General features: G+C 42.0%; 1 protein-coding gene across 2 annotated transcripts; it reads left to right on the forward strand.

Moving 5' to 3' along the window:
- The first annotated feature begins 2,946 nt into the window (after positions 1–2,946).
- Positions 2,947–22,334, forward strand: UBE2B (ubiquitin conjugating enzyme E2 B). 2 transcript variants are annotated; one of them, XM_025388143.1, is made up of 6 exons: positions 2,947–3,427; positions 5,545–5,625; positions 7,556–7,581; positions 11,167–11,256; positions 19,091–19,179; positions 21,021–22,334. In XM_025388143.1, the coding sequence occupies exons 1-6, from the start codon at positions 3,384–3,386 to the stop codon at positions 21,147–21,149; spliced, it is 459 nt and encodes a 152-aa protein (XP_025243928.1). In that variant the 5' UTR covers positions 2,947–3,383; the 3' UTR covers positions 21,150–22,334. The 2 variants fall into 2 exon arrangements, with proteins under 2 accessions (XP_025243928.1, XP_025243929.1); XM_025388144.1 differs by lacking the exon at positions 11,167–11,256.
- The last annotated feature ends 288 nt before the right edge of the window (positions 22,335–22,622 follow it).

Consider the following 22,622-nt stretch of genomic DNA (forward strand, 5'->3'; position numbering starts at 1 on the left):
CCCAACCCCCACATCCACACCCCCGCCCCAACACCAGAGAGCCTGATTTAATTGAGATAGGGTAAATAAATTAGTATGTTTGAAGCTTCTCAAGTTTTCTATGCTGCTACGGTTTATATTGAGAGAAAGGAGAAGTGGTCATCGTTTTCACTGATCACCTAAAATATTCAGAATTGTCTTATTTGAAAGTTATTCGGCAGGACGCGGTGGCTCACGCCAGTAATTGAACACTGTGGGAGGCCGAGGCAGGCGGATCACGAGGTCAAGAGATGGAGACCATCCTGGCTAACACGGTGAAACCCTGTCTGTACTAAAAAATACAAAAAATTAGCCGGGCGTGGTGGCGGGCGCCTGTAGTCCCAGCTACTCAGGAGGCTGAGGCAGGAGAATGGTGTGAATCCGGGAGGCGGAGCTTGCAGTGAGCCGAGATCGCCCCACTGCACTCCAGCCTGGGTGACAGTGAGACTCCGTCTCAAAAAGAAAAAAAAAAGAGAAAGTTATTCAACCACAATATAAAACACCTTCTATAAATAAGAATGTCATAGTAAATCTTATAGTGGGTTCAAACTTCGTGTAAGCATATTATTTGCTGTGGGCAAAATATTTGCAAGGAGGCTGCGCACAGTGGCTCACACCTGTAATCCGAGGGAAGCCAAGGTGGGCAAATCACTTGAGCCCAGGAGTTCCAGACCAGCCTGAGCAACAGGGCAAAACCCCGTCTCTACAAAAAATTAGCCAGGCGTGGTGGTGCACACCTGTGGTCCCAGATACTTGGGCAACTGAAGGAGAATTGCTTGAGCCTGGAAGGTCAAGGCTGCAGTGAGCCCTCTTCACACCACTGCACTCCAGCCTGGGTGACAGAGCAAGACTCTGTCTCAAAAAATAAAAAAACATTGCCCAGGACAAAGATGAACCAAACTCAGTCCCTGCCCTCAATGAACTCATAATCCAGAGCTACAGAATTGATAACAGCATACAATTAATAGCTTTAAAATTATTCCTTCTACAAGTAGGTTATGGCAGGCCTGGTTAACCAGAACAGCCAGTGATTCTTGCTAATACACAGCTGTAAGACTTTATGATGCACATTCACTGAATTAGTTAAAAGTGTTAATTCATTTTGGAAAATTTAAACTGTTTCCGAAACAATTACAAATCCCTGTAGTCACGGAATTCCTAACCTCCACTGCCTCCAGTTCCCATCTTTAGGACTTTGTTGGTGCGTCAGGAGGACTCAGCACTTTTGTATCCATTCTTCAGCTCAACAAGGAAAGGGAGGTAGGAGAAGGACCTCAGCATTGCCCTAATCTTGCCCATAGTTCCATGGAACCAGAAAGGGTTAACTTTTCCCACTTTCCTTGTACCTCCCTTTTTTCAAACCCTGAATTCTGTCTCTGCTTTCAGTGACTGCCTAGACTGATAAATTATAAGGGTTTTTTGGTTGTTGCAGGGTTTGAGACAGGGTCTCAGTGGCATGATGATGGCTTACTGCAGCTCAAGCGATTCTTCTGCCTCAGCCTCCTGAGTTGCTGGGGCTACTCGTGTGCACAGAGACAGGATCTCCTATGTTGCCCAGGCTGGTCTTCAACTCCTGGCCTCCCAAAGTGTTAGGATTACAGGCATGAGCTAATGCCCCAGCTCATGAGGGATATTTTTAAGATATAGTTTCTATTTACCATTTTTCTCCATGTAACCCTGCCTGTGTGTCTTCCTCCTTTGCTATTGGAAGGGTTAGGACTGCAATGGCAGAAAAGCAAAAACATTAAGAATATTCAGCTTTTAACTTAGAAAACACATTGTGAATGTCTAACAGGACCTATCAAGAGTTAGGCCTGGCTAACTTGATCACTAAGGCAGTCACTGGAAGCTGAGAGAATTCAGGGTTTGAAGAAAGAGGTACAAGGAAAGTCGGAAAAGTTAACTCTGCTTCCATAGAACTAGGGGCAAGGTTGAGGCAATGCTAAGATCCTCATTCCACCCTCCCTTTACCTGTTGAACTGAACAATTCCCCAAATGGATGCAAAAGTACTCAGAGTCCTTAGTATAACAAAGTCCTGAAAGTAGGAATTAGCAGCAATACAGGGAAAGACAGTAACTACAAAAAATATTCAAGGTCTGTGGGAGGTCAACACCTCTGAACCCCCTGGTGGTGGGGGGGCACTTCTCGCCCATTTGCACCTTTCTTGCTAGTGTAAAAAACCTGAAGTTGTCTCAGGCTGGATAGATAACCCTCACTCAGGTCTGCTGGAGCTCTCCCCCAGATATGAATCATATTTGTAGGTTTCTTTGACAACCAACCACTCATTGATATGCTTGGAAGACTGCACCCCCACATTCTTAAAAATACAATGGTACTCCCCCCCCATAGGCAAGTCCCCGGACTCTGACACATATCTTCAATTGAAAGCAGACCCAGAAAGGAAAAACTGCATAATACACCATCCTTTAATGTTTGCCCAGAATTTCCAATACTAGAAACCCCACTGCAAAGCAGAAAGACTATTTGGTAGCTTCAAGGAACCATTTCAGGAGATTGTTGTGTGGCCCTCAGTATTCAATGCTGCCTTAGAAGATCCTGCAATCCTCTCTCTTCTTGCCCCAAGTACCAGAGTTCATAAGCCACTGAACCAACCAGAGGGGAGTTATTTTTGGCACGGGTTAAAGAAAACAAAACAAGCTGTTGATCCTCCCACGACCTCTTGGGTAATGTCTCTATACCCGTGATAAACCGAAAACAACTAATAAAGGTGTATCCAGCCCTCACCCTCTTAGACCCGCTTCACAGACCTGGCCGAAACTCACATCCAGGCGAGGCTCTCACGTGACCCGTTCTAAACGCGTCACAGGGACACGTGGTTCTAGATACTTCTCCCCCTCCCCCCAGGGGTGGATTGTTGACAAGGCCGCGGGCAGTCACGTGATCTTACATCATCCCACCTCCTTTCCCTGAAATCTCTGGCCCGGATACGTCCCTCTTTCTCCACCCCGCCGAGCCTAAACTAGAGACGGGGAGGCAGACAGGATAGTGTGTCGGTTTCGTGGTCTCCGAATCCACAACCTCTAGTCTGAACACAGAGAACACAAATTTATCGATCACTTCAGGAAGCCCAGGAAGAACCACGCCCCGCTGAAGGGCTCAGGGAACGCGCGCTCCCCCGTCCCGCCCCCTCCTCCCCCAGCACTCACTCTGTGGTAGCGGCGGAGGGCGGAGGGATCCGGAGGCGGCGGAGGGAGACGTCATTGCAGGGTTGTTTGTCAGTCTCGGCGGCGGCGGCGGCGGCGGCGGCAGCGGCGATCCACAGTGATTCGGCCGCCGCGCCGGGGGGTGGGGGGGCTGCGCGGGACTCTTTTCTTTCAGACTGACCGCGGGGCAGCTGCGGAGCATGTCGACCCCGGCCCGGAGGAGGCTTATGCGGGATTTCAAGCGGTAAGGGCCTTCAGCTTCGCATAGATGACGGCCCCTCAAAGCTGCGGGGCTGCAGGGCGTGGATCCCGGACACCTTCCCCTTGTGACCCTCAGAGGGCCGGCTGTGGGCCCAGGGGAACTGGCGGAAGCCGGGTCCTACCTCGGCCCCTACTCTCCTTATCCTTGCCGCTCGCTCTGGCGCCCCAAGAAATTTCGATACTGCTTCCCCTCCCCCCAAAAAGTAAAACGATGTCGATCGACTGGTCTAGGGTTCCCCGCTGCCCATTTCGGCCAGCTGCCCGGGGTCTCGTCCAGGGGATCAGACATCATCCTCCCGCCCCTGCACCCTGCGGAGACCCTTTCTTGTCCCCTGAAAGTGAGCTCCCGCGGGAGCTTGTTCTTCTCCGGCAGCACCAGTCAGCTTTGTTTCACGGCCCCTCAGTCTTCTCCGAGGAGCCGGGTTGGGGTGAACCTCCCCAGCCCCCCACCCCCGCCAGTCCTTTCCATTTCTGCCGTGAGGGTGGGGTCCAGTGCGTGAGGCTCGGAGGTTAACCCATCCCCCGAAACCCGACTCTGTCCCCGCCCGCCTGAAAAGACCTTGGGAACTGACTTAGAGATCTGGGACCTTAGAGCTGGCCACCCCGGCTGCCAGTGCCTTCTGGAACTCAGATCTGGCTGGTGAAGAAAGCCCTATCTATAGCCTCCCGAGTCTGGAAAAATGCCTTCCCTTAGACTGGCGCTAATTTGATACTCCCTGGGCCTCCTTAGGTAAATAAAATAGGGTTTTGTTAGGAGGTATTGGTGGTGTGAGGAAGAAAATGATTATTCCGTTAGTTTACCTTTTATTGGATACTTAGAGACGTAGAAAAAACAAAATAACGTAGAAAAAACAAGATAAGTGAGAAAACATTTTTATATTCTGCACATTTTTCTTAAAATTTTTTCTGGGGACACCTACCCTAATTGAACAAAATAGCATAAAAACATAGATTTGTCGCTCAGGAAGTCACCTCTCAGCTATTATAAAGCCTATGTGAGGCATTTGGATTTGGCCAACTTATTTAATTCATTCGTAGCTTCTCTTAGCCATTTAAAGGTAGGCGTCAAGCAGTGCAGTTCTTCTAAGGCTTCTGTTTGTGGTGGCCTAATTTGCTTGAGATTGACTAAAAACCATTTTTTTTATGTGGACTAGTTGCAAATTATGATGCCCTATGAAAACAACTCCATATGTATTTGTGAGTGTGTATAATGTAGCATTTTTAATTGAGGTTATAGTCTCTGAAAGGAGATGCCCTTTTTGGTGCAAAAGTCATTTTTCTAAAGCTTGAAATCAGTGTATCTGATTAGCACTCATGACTAAAATTCAGATAGTAAACTAGTTCATGTCATTGTCGCCCTGGCTCTTCACTGTAATGCTCTGCTTAATTCTGAGTTGAATACATGGCACCTTTTGTAGTTTTCCAGAGATCTATAGGTTACAAGAATTTGACTATGACGAATGTGGGAAAGCCTTGTATTGAGTCTCCTGATTTGAGAGGTAGATTTGATGTTAGTGCGGAGCCTTTAAAATAGGGACTGGCGGAAAACCTACTGATTACTTTTTAAAGTCATTGCTGTTTGAAGCAAAAGGGATAGAGTAAATCTGCTGCCTAATACTAGTTTCCTAGTTAAATTTAATGTGTTTTCAGTCATTTCGTGTTTACACTGAGGTTTGCTTTTTTTTTTTTCTTGTAGCCATTTTGCAGAAGTAGCCGTGGTTAGGATACACAGTCTTTGCATGTTTAGAGCAGCAAAATCAATGGTTCTGTAAAAATATTACTTGCTTTTGAGGTTTTAAACTTTTTTTGGTATAAGAGGACAGTCTATATACATCAATTCTTGAAGAGATAGTCTTGATAATATTGAAAGAGGGATGATTCTCAAGCCCTTCGGATTTTTAGGTAATTTGGAGAGATATTTAATAAGTATATATACCTGGTTAATATATCTAAGTCATATGGTTCATTTTAGTTCACAATAACAAGGAAATGGAGTTAGTCTGTGTCTCAAAATAGATGGTGTAGTGTCTGTAGGTGTTTATGTGGCCTCCTTAGTGGCCTTAATGTTCAACTTTTTAAATTACAACGCTGGATTTCTAGGTTACAAGAGGACCCACCTGTGGGTGTCAGTGGCGCACCATCTGAAAACAACATCATGCAGTGGAATGCAGTTATATTTGGGTGAGTTGAAAGGTTTAACAAATAATAGGTGTGTGCTGAATCTTCAAGAAAAGTGAACATATAACAACTGTCTAGGAAAAGAAACTGAGGTAGAATGAGAGATCTTAAGGACTAAAACTGCAAGATAAATTAGAAAAAAATTTTTTTCAATTAGAGTTTTGGCCCAGAACAGTAGCTCAACGCCTGGGAGGATCGCTGGAGCCCAGGAGTTCATCACCAGCCTGGGCGATATAGTGAGACAGTGAGACTCTGTCCCCTCTCCACGAAAAAAAGAGTTTTGGCCCAGTCTGGGCAACATAGTGAGAGACCTTGTCTCTACAAAAAGTATAAAACTAACTGGGCATGGTGGTGCCCAGCTACTTGGAAGGCCGAGGCAGGAGGATCACTTGAGCCCAGAAGTTTGAGGCTGCAGTGTGCCACTGCACTCCAGCCTGGGCAGCCAGCTATCCAAAAAAAAAAAAAAAAAAAAAGGAAAAAGTTTCAGCAGTTATACAAAGTTTATTTGCTCTTTGATGTTATTACATATGGTTTTATAATCACTTGGGGTTTTACTTTTAAGATACCACTCAAAACTAAATGGAATGGAATAATAAAGGAGAAACAGTAAGTTACTTTGTATAAAACATATCATGCAAATGCTCTCATTCTGTTGGAGCTGTTAAAAGGTTTGGAACCAAAAATATTAAGAACTTCCACTGCTGCAAGAATCTAAGTGAAAATGATTCACAGCCCAGTGTAAAATAACAGAATGCAGCCATTTGAGAAGCAGCTGTAAATTTTACCTATTTTATATATTGCATATATGCTTTTTAATTTAAAATTTCCTTATGCTTTTTTTTGTTTTTTCTAGACTTGATCTATTTTTTTCTTTCATTCCTTTGATACTAGAGTTTTGCATTAAAAAGTAAAAGGAATATGTTGATAAACAGAATTCTGACACTACAGAATCAGCTACAAGAGTCTACATTTAAAGACTAGTGGAAAATGAGTGAAGTTCATCCTCATAAAGTACTTCTGAATCTGAGTTGAATACGTGGCACCTTCAGGATATTATCCTGCTGCTTTGAGATCCTGAATATGCCTTGCAAGTAATAATTAAGCTTTATGCTGCTGCTTAGGAAAGATGAAATTGATATGTGGGGGCAAGGATCTGAGCAAACAAATCTGGCTCTTTGGTGACATCAACTATGCTTAGCCTATTTGAACAAAAGTTGTGGCTCCATTGGAAAGCAGGACACTTGGGTTTAGCATCATAACTAGAGTATTGCTTTACTTCTTATTGCTGTAAAATGAAAAGATGACTTTCCCTCTTAAGAATATACATATGGGCCAGGTGCAGTGGCTCATGCCTGTAATCCCAGCACTTTGGGAGGCTGCGACGGGTGGATCACCTGAGGTCAGGAGTTCAAAACCAGCCTGGCCAAGATGGTGAAACCCCATCTCTACTAAAAATACAAAAATTAGCCGGGCGTCTGTAATCCCACCTACTCGGGAGGTTGAGGCAGGAGAATTGCTTGAACCTAGGAGAAGGAGGTTGCAGTGAGCCGAGAATGTGCCATTGCACTCCAGCCTGGGGGACAAGAGCAAAATTCCATCTCAAAAAAAAAAAAAAAAAAAAGAATATACATATGTACAAAATGACTGGTCAGCATTAATGAAAGTTTTTTTGTGCTAAAATTATGGGCAAGTTTTTTTGTTTGGTTTCGTAAAACCACCCTAAAAGGAAAGCTTAGAATGAAAGTTACACTTTATGCCTGGGTCTATGAAAATTCAGGGCTAAAGTGTTATTAAACTCTATCTTAAAACTCCACAAATCATCAGAATGAGTCCCTCTTTTTCTGTTGGAGTAAATTTATCCTTTCCCATTCTTGAAAATCAAGAAAAAGCAGAATGAGAAACTTCTTTTAATCAGAAATCTTCTTGTTTTCAGACCAGAAGGGACACCTTTTGAAGATGGTAAGTCATACTCATTATGTTTTCTATAGTGTTATGAGGTTACTTTTTGGTAGAAAATTGTAACACCAACATATCTACTTGAAGCCATTTTCTATGGTTAATAGGCCAAGTTAAAAGTAAAGCTATGGAAAATTTATACTTTATAAGGGACTTTTTCCCACAGCAGCTTGGTCACCTCCATTCGTAACCGGTATTAAAGGTTACTTTAATATTTTTGTGTAGAACTGTAAGCCAAGATGGCAATGTTTATGTTGAGAATAGTTTAAATTTAGGTGGCCTTAATAAAGATATCTCTGAGGTGAACACCAGAAGAGTAAATCATGCTTTTTTACTTTGTTATCTTTGATATTTGACAGGGTGTTGAGCTGAACTTTTTCATAAACATACATAGCTGCCAGTAGTTTCAAGTACTACCAGCATTTAACACCCATAAGTAGTTACCATTTTGCATAATCTTTGGCATCTCAAGTTGCGTATTTTCATCGGGTCGAGGAAAATGGGAAACGAGTTCTAATAACGTATTTATAATTGAGCTTATCAAATTGATTTTAACCAGGTACTTAGAGTTTTCCTAATTATAGTATTGGATTTTAAGAAATTATTAAACAGCTTTGTTATTAACAAAATGACTTCAGAATTAATCCATCAAAAATATCCGAGAATGTTGATAATTCTCTGTTTGTAAGGACGTAATCTCAATGTCCAGTAGGAGAAATGGTTAAGCAAATTATGATGTATCTGGATTCTGGAATATGTACCTGTTAAAGAATAAGGTAGATTTGGACATACTGTCTTAAGAGGACAAAAAAAACTGCAGGATAATGTTTGTTGTAGCATCACATTTTTAGTAAATACATATATGCATGTGTGTCTATGTTAAAGGGTTATATATCAAACTGTTATCAGTGATTATCTGTAGGTGGGGGTAAGGAGTTGAAGGAGGTACAAAAGATGCCAGTTGGCCAGGGCAGTTGCTCATACCTGTATAGCCAGCGCTTTGGTAGGCTTAGGCAGGTGAATCATGGATCACTTGAGCCCAGGAGTTTGAGACCAGCCTGGGGGAGCCCTTCTTTACAAAAAATTAGCCAGGCATGGTGGTACATGCCTTTAGTCCTAGCTACTTGGGAGGATCACTGGAGCCCGAGAGGTCAAGGCTGCAGTGAGCCCTGATGGAGCCACTGTGCTCCAGCCTGGGCGACAGAGTGAGACCCTGTCTTAAATTACCAATTTTTCTAAATTTCTTAAAGACATTTTTATTAGTATTAGGAAGCTCTGGACCCTTGACTATCTTTTTTTTTTTTTTTTTTTTTTGTCTCGCCGTCTCACCCAGGCTGGAGTGCAGTGGTGCAGTCTTGGCTCTCTGAAACCTCCGCCTCCCAGGTTCAAGTGATTCTCGTGCCTCAGCCTTCCAAGTAGCTGGGATTACAGACATGCGCTACCATGCCCGGCTGATTTTTGTATTTTTAGTAGAGACAGGGTTTCACCATGTTGGCCAGGCTGGGGCCTTAAACTACTGACGTCAGGTGATCTGCCCGCCTTGGTCACCCAAAGTGCTGGGATTACAGGCATGAGCCATGCCCAGCCAAGTATCTGTCTTTTTAATATTCTGTATGATAGGAAGTAAGATGTATGAACAAAGCACTTCTGCATGTCATAGTATGATAGTTGTCTGGAAGAAAAGTACTTCTGCAGTTGTTGAAGTTGCAATTTGAACTACTTTTTTCATGGAACATTTTTACTTGAAAATACAGACAAGCTATGGTTATTCAGGTTTGAATATATGGCAGACATATTCTCAGAAGTGATGTAATAAGCTTGGTGTGGTGGCAGGCACCTGTAATCCCAGCTACTCGGGAGACTGAGGCAGGAGAATTGCTTGAACCTGGGAGACAGAGGTTGCAGTGCGCCGAGATCGCACCATTACACCCCAGCCTGGACAACAGAGCAAGACTCCATCTCAAAAAAAAATAAAATAAAAAGTGAGGGGAGATCTAAGTGGGTTGTTAGGTTAAGGATAACGACTGAAGATATTTGTTGCTGTTGATAAAATGACAGCTTCCTGATACTTACTTTTTGATGTTAGTGGGTAGTGTTACCTGTTGTGATTTTTTTGATAGTATATAATGGAATATGGCAACATTTGGAAGATCGGTAAAGTTGAGTCACCCAATATTTTGCAGATGTCCCAGGAGTAATAATACAAAACCATGAATGGGTAAAACGTATGTGAAATGAACAGATTTTAATGTAACTGAGTACAAAAAGTTGACTAATAATTTCAGATTCTATATTACAGCAAACCTTTAAAAGAACTACCATTTGTTCTTTGGTATAATATCAAAACAGAATAGCTACAGTTACCTGAAAAAGCTATTAAAATACTACTTTTTTTGCCGGGCGCGGTGGCTCATGCCTGTAATCCCAGCACTTTGGGAGGCCAAGGTGGGCGGATCACCTGAGGTCAGGAATTCAAGACCAGCCTGGCCAACATGGTGAAACCTCGTCTCTACTAAAAATACAAAAATGAACCAGGCGGGATGGCGTGTGCCTGTAATCCCAGCTACTCCAGAGGCTGAGGCAGGAGAAATGCTTGAACCTGGGAGGCGGATAGATTGAGTGCAGAAGCAGATAAGCGAATCCAGCGGTCTTCTGTTAAACCAATCATTAAAGAGACAGTTGCAAATATGTAAAACAATGCTTACACTTACCACCAACTTGGGGAGAAATATAATTTTAATTTATATTATGTGTAATGGGTTTGCAGTTTAACCTACCTTTTTTTTTTTTTTTGGAGACAGTCTTGCCTTGCTCATGTCACCCGGACTGGAGTGCAGTGGTGCAATCTCTGCTCACTGCAACCTCTGCCTCCCAGGTTCACGCGATTCTCTTGCCTCAGTCTCCTGAGTAGCTGAGATTACAGGCACCCCCACACCTAGCTCATTTTTGTACTTTTAGTAGAGACGGGGTTTCACCATGTTGGCCAGGCTAGTCTCCAACTCCTGACCTCAGGTGATCTGCCCACCGCTTAGCCACCCAAAGTGCTGGGATTACAGGCATGAGCCACCGCACCCGGCTACAGTTATTTTTAATGAAGATTTTCTGAGTTAAACTTTTTTTTTTTTTTTTTGAGATAGAGTCTTGCTTTGTCGCCCATGCCAGAGCATAGCGGCATGATCTGGGCTTACTGCAACCTCCACCTCCTGGGAGCGTCCTTTGCCATGTGGTAGTCAGCCCCTCTCAAAATCCTTTGACCACCCCTCATTCTAAGCGATAATAAACTATTTGTAGTTCTTCAAATATGCATTTTAAATCTTGGTAGCTAGGGCCTAGTTGCCTTCCAAAAATATGACAGTTAACACTCCCACCAATAGCAACATGAATGTGCTTGTTCCCCAACTGCTTGCCAATGCTGCGTGCTATCATTCTAACATAAATAGAGTATATTTAGTATGTTTTGTGTGCCGAACCAAAGTTGACATACTAACTTTTATGTGGTTGTACAAAAACCAGTGTGCAGTTGAGAATTGATGAAGAGATTAAAAAGTCATGCTTGTCTTTACTATAATTATTTTATTTTCTCCCTAGGTACTTTTAAACTAGTAATAGAATTTTCTGAAGAATATCCAAATAAACCACCAACTGTTAGGTTTTTATCCAAAATGTTTCATCCAAATGGTAAGTAGCATTTTATAGATTTGGCAGATGATAGTGGGGAAAAGAGTTGTTTCCCTCCTTTTAGCTCTTTTACCTTACATTTCACTGTTAGGACTCACTTGCAGGTGTTGCTTCCATGTCCATGTTAGCCATGTATTTTGTTGCGGATTTTTTTTTTTTTTTTTTTGAGACGGAGTCTGGCTCTGTCGCCCAGGCTGGAGTGCAGTGGCGCAATCTCGGCTCACTGCAAGCTCCGCTTCCCAGGTTCACGCCATTCTCCTGCCTCAGCCTTCCGAGTAACTGGGACTACAGGCGCCCGCCACCACGCTTGGCTTATTTTTTGTATTTTTAGTAGAGACGGGGTTTCACCGTGTTAGCCAGGATGGTCTCGATCTCCTGACCTCGTGATCCGCCCACCTTGGCCTCCCAAAGTGCTGGGTTTGTTGTGGATTTTTGGTTTGTTTCTTGTTTCTTCAGAGACAAGGTTATACTCTGTCACCCCTGCTGGAGTGCAGTGGTGCAATCACAGTTCACTGTTACCTCAAACTCCTGGGTTCAAGTAATTCTCCTGCCTCAGACTCCTAAGTAGCTAGGATGACAGGCGTGGACCACCATGCCCAGCTAATTTTTTTTGTTTTCTTTTTCTTCTTTGTAGACACAAAGTCTCTGCGTGTTACCCAGGCTGGTCCTTGAACCCCTAGCCTCAAGCAGTCCTCCCACTTTGACCTCCCAAAGCACTGTGATTACAGGAATGGGCCACCTTTTCCAGCCTTTAGCTATGTTTCTGTAGCTAGAATCTTATGAAGCTTCCAAATTTGAGGTCAAGTTGTTTTAATAACCCCTGAATTAAAAGTAATATGTGGTTGGGCATGGTAGCTCATACCTGTAATCTCAGCACTTTGGGAGGCCAAGTTGGGCGGATCACCTGAGGTCAGGAGTTTTGAGACCAGCCTGGCCAACATGGTGAAGCCCCATCACTACTAAAAACACAAAAATTAGCCAGGCATGATGGTGGGCACCTGTAATCTCAGCTACTCAGGAGGCTGAGACAGGAAAATCGCTCGAACCTGGGAGGCGGAGGTTGTAGTGAGTCGAGATCACAACACTGCACTTCAGCCTGGGTGACAAAGCAAGACTCTTGTCTCCAAAAACACAAAGGTAATGTGTTAAGCCAGGCACAGTGGTGCACACCTGTAGTCCCAGCTACTCCGAAGGCTAAGGCAGGAGGGTGGCTTGAGGCCAGCCTAGGTAACATAGCAAGATCCTGTCTCTACTAAACTAGATAAAAGTATTATCTATCTATTTGTGGAATTGTGAAAAATAACAAGAAAAATGTGTTGGCTGAAATTAAGCTTTCCAAAAATACAATTTTGGCCAGGCACAGTGGTTCATACATATAATCCCAGCACTTTGGAAGGCCAAGGTGGGAAGGTTGCTTGAGCCCAGGAGTTAGAGACCAGCCTAGGCAACATAGTGAGGTCCCATCCCTATAAAAAATTTAAAAAGTAGCAGGGCACGGTGGCGCACACCTGTAGCGTCAGCTACTTATGGAGGCTGAAGTGAGAGGATCACTTGAGCCCAGGAGGTCAAGGCTGCAGTGAGCCATGACTGTCCTACTGCACTCTAGCCTGGGCAACAGAGCAAGATCCTATCTCAAAAGTACAATTTTGCATATACAAAATTGGAGTCAGTGACCATGCACAGTGGTTCATGCCTATTAATTCCAGCACTTTGGAAGGCTGAGGCAGGTGGATTGCTTGAGCACAGGAGTTCGAGACCAGCTTAGGCAACATGATGAAACCCTGTCTCTACAAAAAATACAAAAATTAACTGGGCACAGTGGTGCATACCTGTCTTCCGAGGTACTAGGGAGCCTGAGGTGGGAGAATTGCTGGAGCCTGGGAGGTTGAGGCTATAGTGAGCCATGATTGCACCACTGCACTCCACCCTGGGTGACAAAGCAAGACCCTGTCTCAAAAAAAAAAAAAAAGAAAAGAAAATTGGGATCATTTATGTATAAAATGAGGTGGTTGTTTGTTTGTTTTAATATACTGGGAACATTTTCCCTTATTAAATATTCTGGGCCAAGCACAGTGGCTCACGCCTGTAATCCCAGCACTTTGGGAGGGAAAGGCGGGCAGATCATGAGGTCAAGCGATCAAGACCATCCTGGCCAACATGGTGAAACCTCATCTCTACCAAAAATACAAAAATTAGCTGGGCATGGTGGCGCGTGCCTGTAGTCCCAGCTACTCGGGAGGCTGAGGCAGGAGAATTGCTTGAACCAGGGAAGCAGAGGTTTCAGTGAGCTGAGATCATACCACTGCACTCCAGCCTGGCAACAGAGCAAGACTTCATCTCAAAAAAATAAGTATTCTGATACATCATTTTTAATGGCAAAATGTTCTGTTACATAGATTTATTGTATTTTTAACCAGTGTCCAATTGTTGATAGTTTTTTTTTTTTTTTTTTTTTTTGAGACAGAGTCTTGCTCTGTCCCCCAGGCTGGAGTGCAGTGGCCGGATCTCGGCTCACTGCAAGTCCGCCTCCCGGGTTTATGCTATTCTCCTGCCTCAGCCTCCCGAGTAGCTGGGACAACAGGCGCCCGCGACCTTGCCTGGCTATTTTTTTGTATTTTTTAGTAGAGACGGGGTTTCACCGTATTAGCCAGGATGGTCTGGATCTCCTGACCTCGTGATCCGCCCGTCTCGGCCTCCCAAAGTGCTGGGATTACAGGCTTGAGCCACTGCGCCCGGCCGATAGTTTTTAATTGTTCATAATTTTAAATAGCACTTTGAACATTCTTAAAAATAAATCTTAAAAATTTTGTTTTTTTTTTTTTTTTTTTTTTTTTTGAGAAAAAGACTCGGTCTGTCACACAGGCTGGAGTACAGTGGTGTGATCTTGACTCACTGCAACCATTACCTCCTGGGTTCAAGCGATCTTTAGCCTCAGCCTCCTGAGTAGCTGGGACTGCAGACGTGTGCCACCATACCCAGCTAATTTTTTTTTTTTTTTTTTTTGAGACAGAGTCTTGCTCTGTTGGCCAGGCTGGAGTGCAGTGGCAGGATCTCAGCTCACTGCAACCTCTGCTTCCCAGGTTCAAGTGATTCTTCTGCCTCAGCCTCCCAAGTAGCTTCATACCCAGCTAATTTTTATATTTTTAGTAGAGATGGGGTTTCACCATGTTGGTCAGGCTGATCTTGAACTCCTGACCTCAGGTGATCCGCCTGCCTTGGCCTCCCAAGTGTTGGGATCACAGGTGTGAGCTGCTGTGCCTGGCCTGAAAGTAAATCTTTCCAGATACTAATTATTTTTTGACTAAGTTTTTTGTTTGTTTTTTTAATTGCTGCATAACAAATAGACTAAGTTTTTTAAATGTGGGGATTACTGGGTCAGAGGCTTGTGTGTTTTTAAAGCTTTAATATCATTTTCCATTTTTTTCCTTCAGTGGAATTGTTTTCATTTTCACTTGGTAGAGTAGTTTGTTACTACTCTTCATTAAATGATGGCTAATTACTTTGTAATACATTTGGTCTTCCTTGACATCTTGCTGTTTACATCTATTACGTTTATATTTCTGGATTATTAATTACCACGTGAAAGACTTCTCCAAATTCTTGAAGCTCCTCTTCAGTTTTACAGCCTTTGCTCATTTAAATGTGGTGTTCCCCATCAGCCAACTCACTTTCAAGAAGAACATTTTCAGAGGTCCTCTTGGTCATGTCTCCAGTACTGCAGAATACATTATAGAGCTCCCTACCCAGAGGACAGATGTGTTTTGTTTGTGTCTGGAATCAAGATGACTTTTCAGTAATAGATACTACTTTTGGCGCTTCATTGCTATGAAGTTGCTTTTTCCTTCTAGTTGCCTTTTTTGCTTTTTTTTTTGGTCTAAGACAGGTTTAATTTTATTTTCTGTTTCTCTTTTTGGGGAAGTTCCCAAGTTATTTACCATTTATTCCACTGTAGCTTTATCTTGCTTAGACTTGTTATTGAGTCAGACCAAACCAGTTACGGTAAGAGGGTCTTTAAATCAAGGTGGGAAAGATGGTAGAATGAGTAAGGGGTATAAATGTAGGATTATCAACTTAAGCAAATTTTTAAGAAAACACAGTGTATTTGGTTTTCACATCTCTTCATATTTATAGCATGGTTTCCCTTTTTTTCTGTTACGAGTCCTTTTTTATAATTTAACTTTTTGGTTTACTTTTTAAAAAACATTTATTGAAATATAATTTACACACCAAGCTGTTCACGCACTTAAATTGTACAGCTCAAATGGTTTTTAGCATAGTCACAACCATTACCATGACCACTTTAAAAACAACAAAAGCCCCATAACTATTATCTTAGCAGTCAACTGTGTTTGTCCTAATCCTCCCCGCTTCAGTCCTAGGTAACCCCCAATCTGTTTTCCCTCTAGATTTGACTATTCTGGACATTTCATATAAATGGAATCTTACAACATGTGGTCCTTTGTGACTAACTTCTGTCACCCAGCATGAAGTTTTCAAGGCTCATCTATGTTGTGACATAATAGTATTTGTGATTCATTTTTTATTGCTGAATAATATTCCATTGTATGGATATTCTGTATTTTGTTCATTCATCAGTTGATAAGATGTTTTGAGTTCTGGTTTACTTTTGGATTCTCAGAAATAGTTACTCAGAACTTTAAAATTGTTTTATACTTTTATGGGTTTTACACAGTTGCCAATTTTTGCTTTAGGCGGCTAAGTTTGATGTTTTTGTGGGATGGACAGTAAGTTGGCTTTGAAGCTGATAGATCTAGGCTAAGGCCAATGATTGGGAGTACTGAGCACATGGATGGTGACTGAGGCCACAGGAGTGAATAATACAGCCCGGTGTGTGTATAAAGGGTAAGAAGGAAAAGGGCCTATGATAGAGTCTGGAAGAATCACAGTGTTTAAGTGTGATTTGCTCCCCACTCCCTGTTATGGTTTGCTCCATGAAGTGGTATCTGTAACATTTAAATGCATTTACCCTTTGTTTTACATAGCAGTTCACTTCTAGAAATTTTTTCTACAGATAGTCTCACAATTGGGCAAATATTTATATTCATTGCTTGTATTTTCACAGAATCAGTCTAAAAGGGGAAGAACCCTCCCAGATGTTAGGACTTTTGATACCTGTCACTTGATTTTTTTTTTTTTTTTTAATGGAATATGTATACTCATTGCACAAATAAATCATAAACACAAGGAAGGATAAAGAAAATAAGATAGGCCAGTCACAGTGGCTCACGCCTGTAATCCTAGCACTTTGGGAGGCTGAGGCAGGTGGGTCACGTGATCAGGAGTTCAAGACCAGCCTGGCCAGCATAGTGAAACCCTGTCTGTACTAAAAATATAAAAAATTATCCGGGCATGGTGACGTGTGCCTGTAATCCCAGCTACTTGGGAGGCTGAGGCAGGAGAATTGCTTGAACCCAGGAGGCGGAGGTTGCAGTGAGCCGAGATTGCGCCACAGAACTCCAGCCTGGGTGACAGAGCGAGACTCCATCTCGAAAAAAAAAAAAAAAGGATCATCCGCTGGGCGCAGTGGCTCACGCCTGTAATCCCAGCACTTTCGGAGACTGAGGCAGGCCGATCACCTGAGGTCAGTAATTTGAGACTAGCCTGGCCAACATGGTGAAACCCCATCTCTACTAAAAATACAAAAATTAGCTGGGTGTGGTTGTACATGCCTGTGACCCTAGCTACTCGGGAGGTTGAGGCAGGAGAATTGCTTGAACCCAGGAGGTAGAGGTTGCAGTGAGCTGAGTTCTCACCACTGCACTCCAGCCTGGACAACAGACCGAGAATCCATCTTAAAAAAAAAAAAAGGCCGGGCACGGTGGCTCATGCCAGCACTTTGGGAGGCTGAGGCGGGTGGATCACCTGAGGTCAGGAGTTCGAGACCAGCCTGGCCAACATGGTGAAACCACGTTTCTACTAAAAATGCAAAAATTAGCTGGACGTGGTGGCAGGCATCTGCAGTCCCAGCTGCGTGGGAGGCTGAAGCAGGAGAATCCCTTGAACCTGGGAGGCAGAGGTTGCAGTGAGTCGAGACTGCACCATTATACTCCATCCTGGGCAACAAGAGCAAAACTATGTCTCAAAAAAAAAAAAAGGACAAGAAAATAAGATCATCCATAACCCTACTATTACAAATATCCACTACTTACATTTTGACATTCAGTCTTACGAATGTTTTTGTGACTACATATACTTTAAATGAATTTATATAAAATTTTTTAATCAAAATAGGGAATTATAAATAAAAACATTTTTAAGGTAACATTCTGTGGATGTCTTACTCTATAAAACAGTAGATATGTATCATTTCTGGTGATTGTGTTGCTATTGTTTATATGAATGTATCAGTCATTGTTTATTTAGCCAGTTCCCTCTTCTATGGACCACAAGGTAGTTTTCAGGTTTTCACTTTTTTTTTTTTTTTTTTTTTTGAGATAAGAGTCTTGCTCTGTCACCCAGGCTGGAGTGCAGTGGCACAATCTCGGCTCACTGCAACCTCTGCCTCCTGGGTTCAAGCAGTTCTCCTGCCTCAGCCTCCTGAGTAGCTGGGACTATAGGCGTACCCTACCGTGCCTGGCTAATTTTTGTATTTTTAGTAGAGACGGGGTTTCACCATGCTGGCCAGGCTGGTCTCGAACTCGTGACCTCATGATCCACCTGCCCCGGCCTCCCAAAGTGCTGGGATTACAGGCATGAGCCAGTGCACCTGGTCTTCTACTCTTATAAGTAGTATTATAGTGAACAACCTGTAAGTCAATCTTCGTGCATATCCACGTTTATTTCCTTAATTTCTAAGAGTGTAATTGCTATGTCAAAAATAAGCAGTTTTTTAAAAGCTTTAAGAATATTTAGAAATACGGAATTTAAATAGATTGCTAAATCATGTGTGTTGAAGAAATTTAACTCAAAGCCTCCTGATCATAACATGCTGTGAAAGAACATGAAAATGAATCTTAGTTCATTTTCTGCTACAACAGAATAGCAGGGACTGATAATTTGTCAACAATAGTAGTTTGTTTGGCTTATGGTTCTGGAGACTGGGAAGTCCAAGAGCATGGCACCAACACCTAAGCAAGGTCCTTGGTGCTGTGACATCCCATGGTGGAAGGCAGAATGACAAGTGAGCACACAAGACATGAGAAATAGTGCCAGACTCATCCTTTTATCTGGAGTCCACCCCTGCCATCAGCTCTCATGACCTAAGCACTTCTTAAAGGTCCCACTTCTCAACAGTGTTACAGTGGCAATTAAATTTCTTTTTTTTTTTTTTCTTTACTTAATTTTTTTTATTTTTATTTTTTTGAGACGGAGTTTTACCCTGTCATCTAGGCTGGAGTGCAGTGGTGTGATCTCGGCTCATTGCAACCTCTGCCTCCTGAGTTCAAGCGATTCTCCTGCCTCAGCCTCCCAAGTAGCTGGGATTACAGGCATGCGCCACCACGCCTGGCTAATTTTTATATTTTTAGTAGAGACGGGGTTTCACTATGTTGGCCAGGTTGGTCTCAAACTCCTGACCTCAGGTGATCCACCCGCCTCAGCCTCCCAAAGTGCTGGGATTACCAGCATGAGCTACCGCGCCCAGCCTCCAGCAATTACATTTCAACATGAGTTTTGGAGAGAACATTCAAACTATAGCAGGTGCAGAATAAGAGACTTTAGTTTTAAGACAGGTTTTCCTTTGATACAGAAGAATTTAGTTATTACCTAATATTTAAAACATCTAAGCCAAGCATTCTGTTTGTGGTAAAGATTTCTCTTAACTGTTAGATATGACAAAGTGAATGTGTAACCAATTTTAGTGTTGTCTTTGCAGTGTATGCTGATGGTAGCATATGTTTAGATATCCTTCAGAATCGATGGAGTCCAACATATGATGTATCTTCTATCTTAACATCAATTCAGGTAAGTATGTGTTAAGATGTATTATAGTTTGTCAGTATTCTGTAGGATACAGTCAGCTCCTTTAGGAGCACTGTAACCTGCTTAGCACACAGGTAACCAATGGCAGAGCTTGGACAAGAATCCATGCTTTTCAGCTAACTTCTCTTTCAGTAATGCCTACATGGGATCCAGTCTGCAGTCCCTTTCCTGATTGTGTAAGTTACATGTTCTCACAGGTCAAACCTAATTTGTGTCCATGAAGCATAGCCAACGGTTGTGGAAAAGAAAAAAATGGCTTGGAAAAACCATAGGAACCTAAAGAAACTGCCAAGCGCAGATAAGCATTGAATGTGTTACCCCATCCAAGAAATTCTGTTTTAAAAAAAGAAAGGAAAATTAATGTAACCATTTGCCGAAGCAGTCTGGCAGAATATTTCAGAATAGATCTTTGAATGAAAATTTAGGAGGGGTGGAGTGAGGGGTGTTTTGGTTTTGTGGATTTAAGAGGAGCAGAAATAATATGTTGGTTTGTGATGTTCTTTTTAAAGTTTTTTCTGTCACACTTCTTTAATTCTGGGCTTTTTTTTGTTTTTTTTTTTTTTTTTTTGAGACAGAGTCTTGCTGTGTTGCCCAGGCTGGAGTGCAATGGCTCAATCTTGGCTCACTGCAACCTCTGCCTCCCAGGTTCAAGTGATTCTTCTGCCTCAGCCTCCTGAGTAGCTGGGACTACAGGCATATGCCACCACGCCCAGCTAAGTTTTTTGTATTTTTAGTAGAGATGGCGTTTCACAGTGTTAGCCAGGATGGTCTCTATCCAACCTCATGATCCGCCCACCTCGGCCTCCCAAAGTGTTGGGATTACAGGCATGAGCTACTGTGCCAGGCCAATTCTGGTCATCTTACAAGCATTGTTTTTCAACCTTCCTATCTCATTCTCTTCCTGCTAAATGTATATGTTTTGTTGATTAAAGGAAATAAGACTTATCCCCCAACTTTTACTGTCAGACATTTGCAAAGTAACTGCAGTAGTAGAGTTTAACCTTGGAAAATGTTGGATACTGACAGATTTATTGATACTATATCTTAACCAAATTAAGCTGTTCATTTCCTTGGTTTAATGAGAAAATCTCAGTATGCTTTAAGAATATTCTTTTCTGATTTCTTTGAAATTATAGGTATTTTTTTCTTTTTCTTTTTCTTTTTTTGAGACAGAATTTCACCCTTGTTGCCCAGGCTGGAGTGCAATGGCGCAGTCTCGGCTCACCGCTACCTCTGTCTCCCAGGTTCAAGCAATTCTCCTGCCTCAGCCTCCTGAGTAGCTGGGATTACAGGCATACGCCACCACACCTGGCTAATTTTGTATTTTTAGAAATTATGGGGTTTTCTTCATGTTGGTCAGGTTGGTCTCGAACTCCCTACCTCAGGTGATCTGCCCGCCTCGGCCTCCTATAGTGCTGGGATTACAGGCATGAGTCACCACACCTGACCTCTTTTTCGTTTTAAATAGAAACAGTTTCCCTATGTTGCCCAGGCTGATCTTGAACTGCTGGGCTCAAGGGATCCTCCTGCCTCGGCCTCCCAAAGTGTTAGGATAACAGGCGCAAGCCACTGTACCCAGCCAAAACTGTAGGTCTTAAAGCAATTGAGAACATTATTTCAGAAGCTTAAGTTCCTTAGCAGCAGGAAACCTCATAATATTTATCAAATCATTTCTAAAAGTATTTAGACCCAAAATTATATGACATGTTAATCTCTGAAGTAATTTGTTGTTTTGTATAACTTCTCTGTAATATATTCCATATCTGACCCGTTAGTATAAAGAATAACTAAGCAAATCTGTTTTTTCTTTTCTTTCCTCCTAGTCTCTGCTGGATGAACCGAATCCTAACAGTCCAGCCAATAGCCAGGCAGCACAGCTTTATCAGGAAAACAAACGAGAATATGAGAAAAGAGTTTCGGCCATTGTTGAACAAAGCTGGAATGATTCATAATAGACAACTGGTCTGTTAATCTTTTTCATCATTGTTGTGTATAATTTACCTCTCAGTAGAAAGGCTAACAAATTTTAAGTGCCACAGGTTTTAAGGATTCTGCAGAAAAAAAAGAGAAAAGTCCTTCAGTTTAGAACCTACAAAAGCTTGTGTATCTTGATTAATGTACTTTTTATTGCATGGTGTGAACTAAGTTATTGCTGCATAAATTTGTAATATATCCTGTTTGTATTTTTTTCCAAGTGTATAATGTTGGTGTGGAGTTTTCATGACAGAATATACACATTTTGTAAATCTGTACTTTTTTCAAATATTGAATGCCTTATTTTTGAATTCTTTAGATTTTTAAATTGGAGAAAAGCACTTAAAAGTTTTTTATATATGAATATTACATGTAAAGCTGTTAAAATACATAACTTCAGTGCAAGAGACTTTGTCACTTATTTCCTTATGTGTGTAGGAGGGGTTAATAAGTCTCTAGCTCTCCATCTATTGATAGTTTCATTTACAATTTCAAAAGAACATTCTTACATTTTATCAAGGAAGTCTTCAAATTTGATTCTAAATAGCAATTATAATCTCCAACTTTATTTTGAATGTACCTATATTAGTTTCAATTGAGTAATTCTAGACATAACTGGTTTGGTTCTGTCCAACTCTGTATTTAGGCCATTTGTTACAGTTTCTTCATGCATTACTTACTGTTAAAACTGTACCTTTTGCGGTTTCACAGTTAGCACTTCTGCCACTAGCAGAGAACTGATGCGACTTGTTTTGCTGCTTGGTAGCACTTTAAAAAATTTTTGATTAATGAAGAAAGTAAAACCATAAACATTTGCCAAAAATTCATGCCCCAGTATTAGCAATGAATTGATTGCATTGGTTTGAGAAAGGCACATCTTGGAGGGAAATCTTGGTGTAACTTAAATATTTGAAAATTACCTTTAATGCAATGCATATCTGTTTATTCTGGGAAATGTTTTAATGCCAGGGCCTGCTGAGTTGCTTCTTCTTGTGGAGATTTTTTTTTTTTTTAATCTCCTGAGTTGTATAAAAGTTGTACTGCATCTTAGTTTACTGGATAAATTTAAAACACAGTATTGTAGAAAGCTAATACAAAACTATCCTATGCCTTCAAATAGTATAGAAAATGGAAAATATACAAGTAAATTCTGTTGAACCACCTGTGTAGTCTCTCTAGTAGATAAAACAGCTATTTCAGTAACCCCAAGAGTTTCTTGTCATATCCATAAGATTGGGTTACAGTATGGCAATATCTACAGCTTCTATTCATTATGCAATGTTTAACATTGATTGGATAAATGATTATGGGCTGGGCCAGGTGGCTCCCACTTGTAATCCCAGCACTTTGGGAGACAAAGGTGGGAGGATCACTTGAGGCCAGGACTTCGAGACCAGCCAGGGCAACATAATAAGACTTTGTCTCTACTTTAAATTTTTATAAAATCAATT

Source organism: Theropithecus gelada, chromosome 6 (genome assembly GCF_003255815.1).
Source record: "Theropithecus gelada isolate Dixy chromosome 6, Tgel_1.0, whole genome shotgun sequence".
Classification (NCBI taxonomy): Eukaryota; Metazoa; Chordata; class Mammalia; order Primates; family Cercopithecidae; genus Theropithecus; species Theropithecus gelada.

Bases quoted from the DNA above. Each gene is read 5' to 3' on its own strand.
- UBE2B (XM_025388143.1), top strand. From the start codon at position 3,384: ATGTCGACCCCGGCCCGGAGGAGGCTTATGCGGGATTTCAAGCG. The intron at 3,428-5,544 runs GTAAGGGCCTTC...CTGGATTTCTAG, and splicing joins CTTATGCGGGATTTCAAGCG to GTTACAAGAGGACCCACCTG. The intron at 5,626-7,555 runs GTGAGTTGAAAG...TCTTGTTTTCAG, and splicing joins TGGAATGCAGTTATATTTGG to ACCAGAAGGGACACCTTTTG.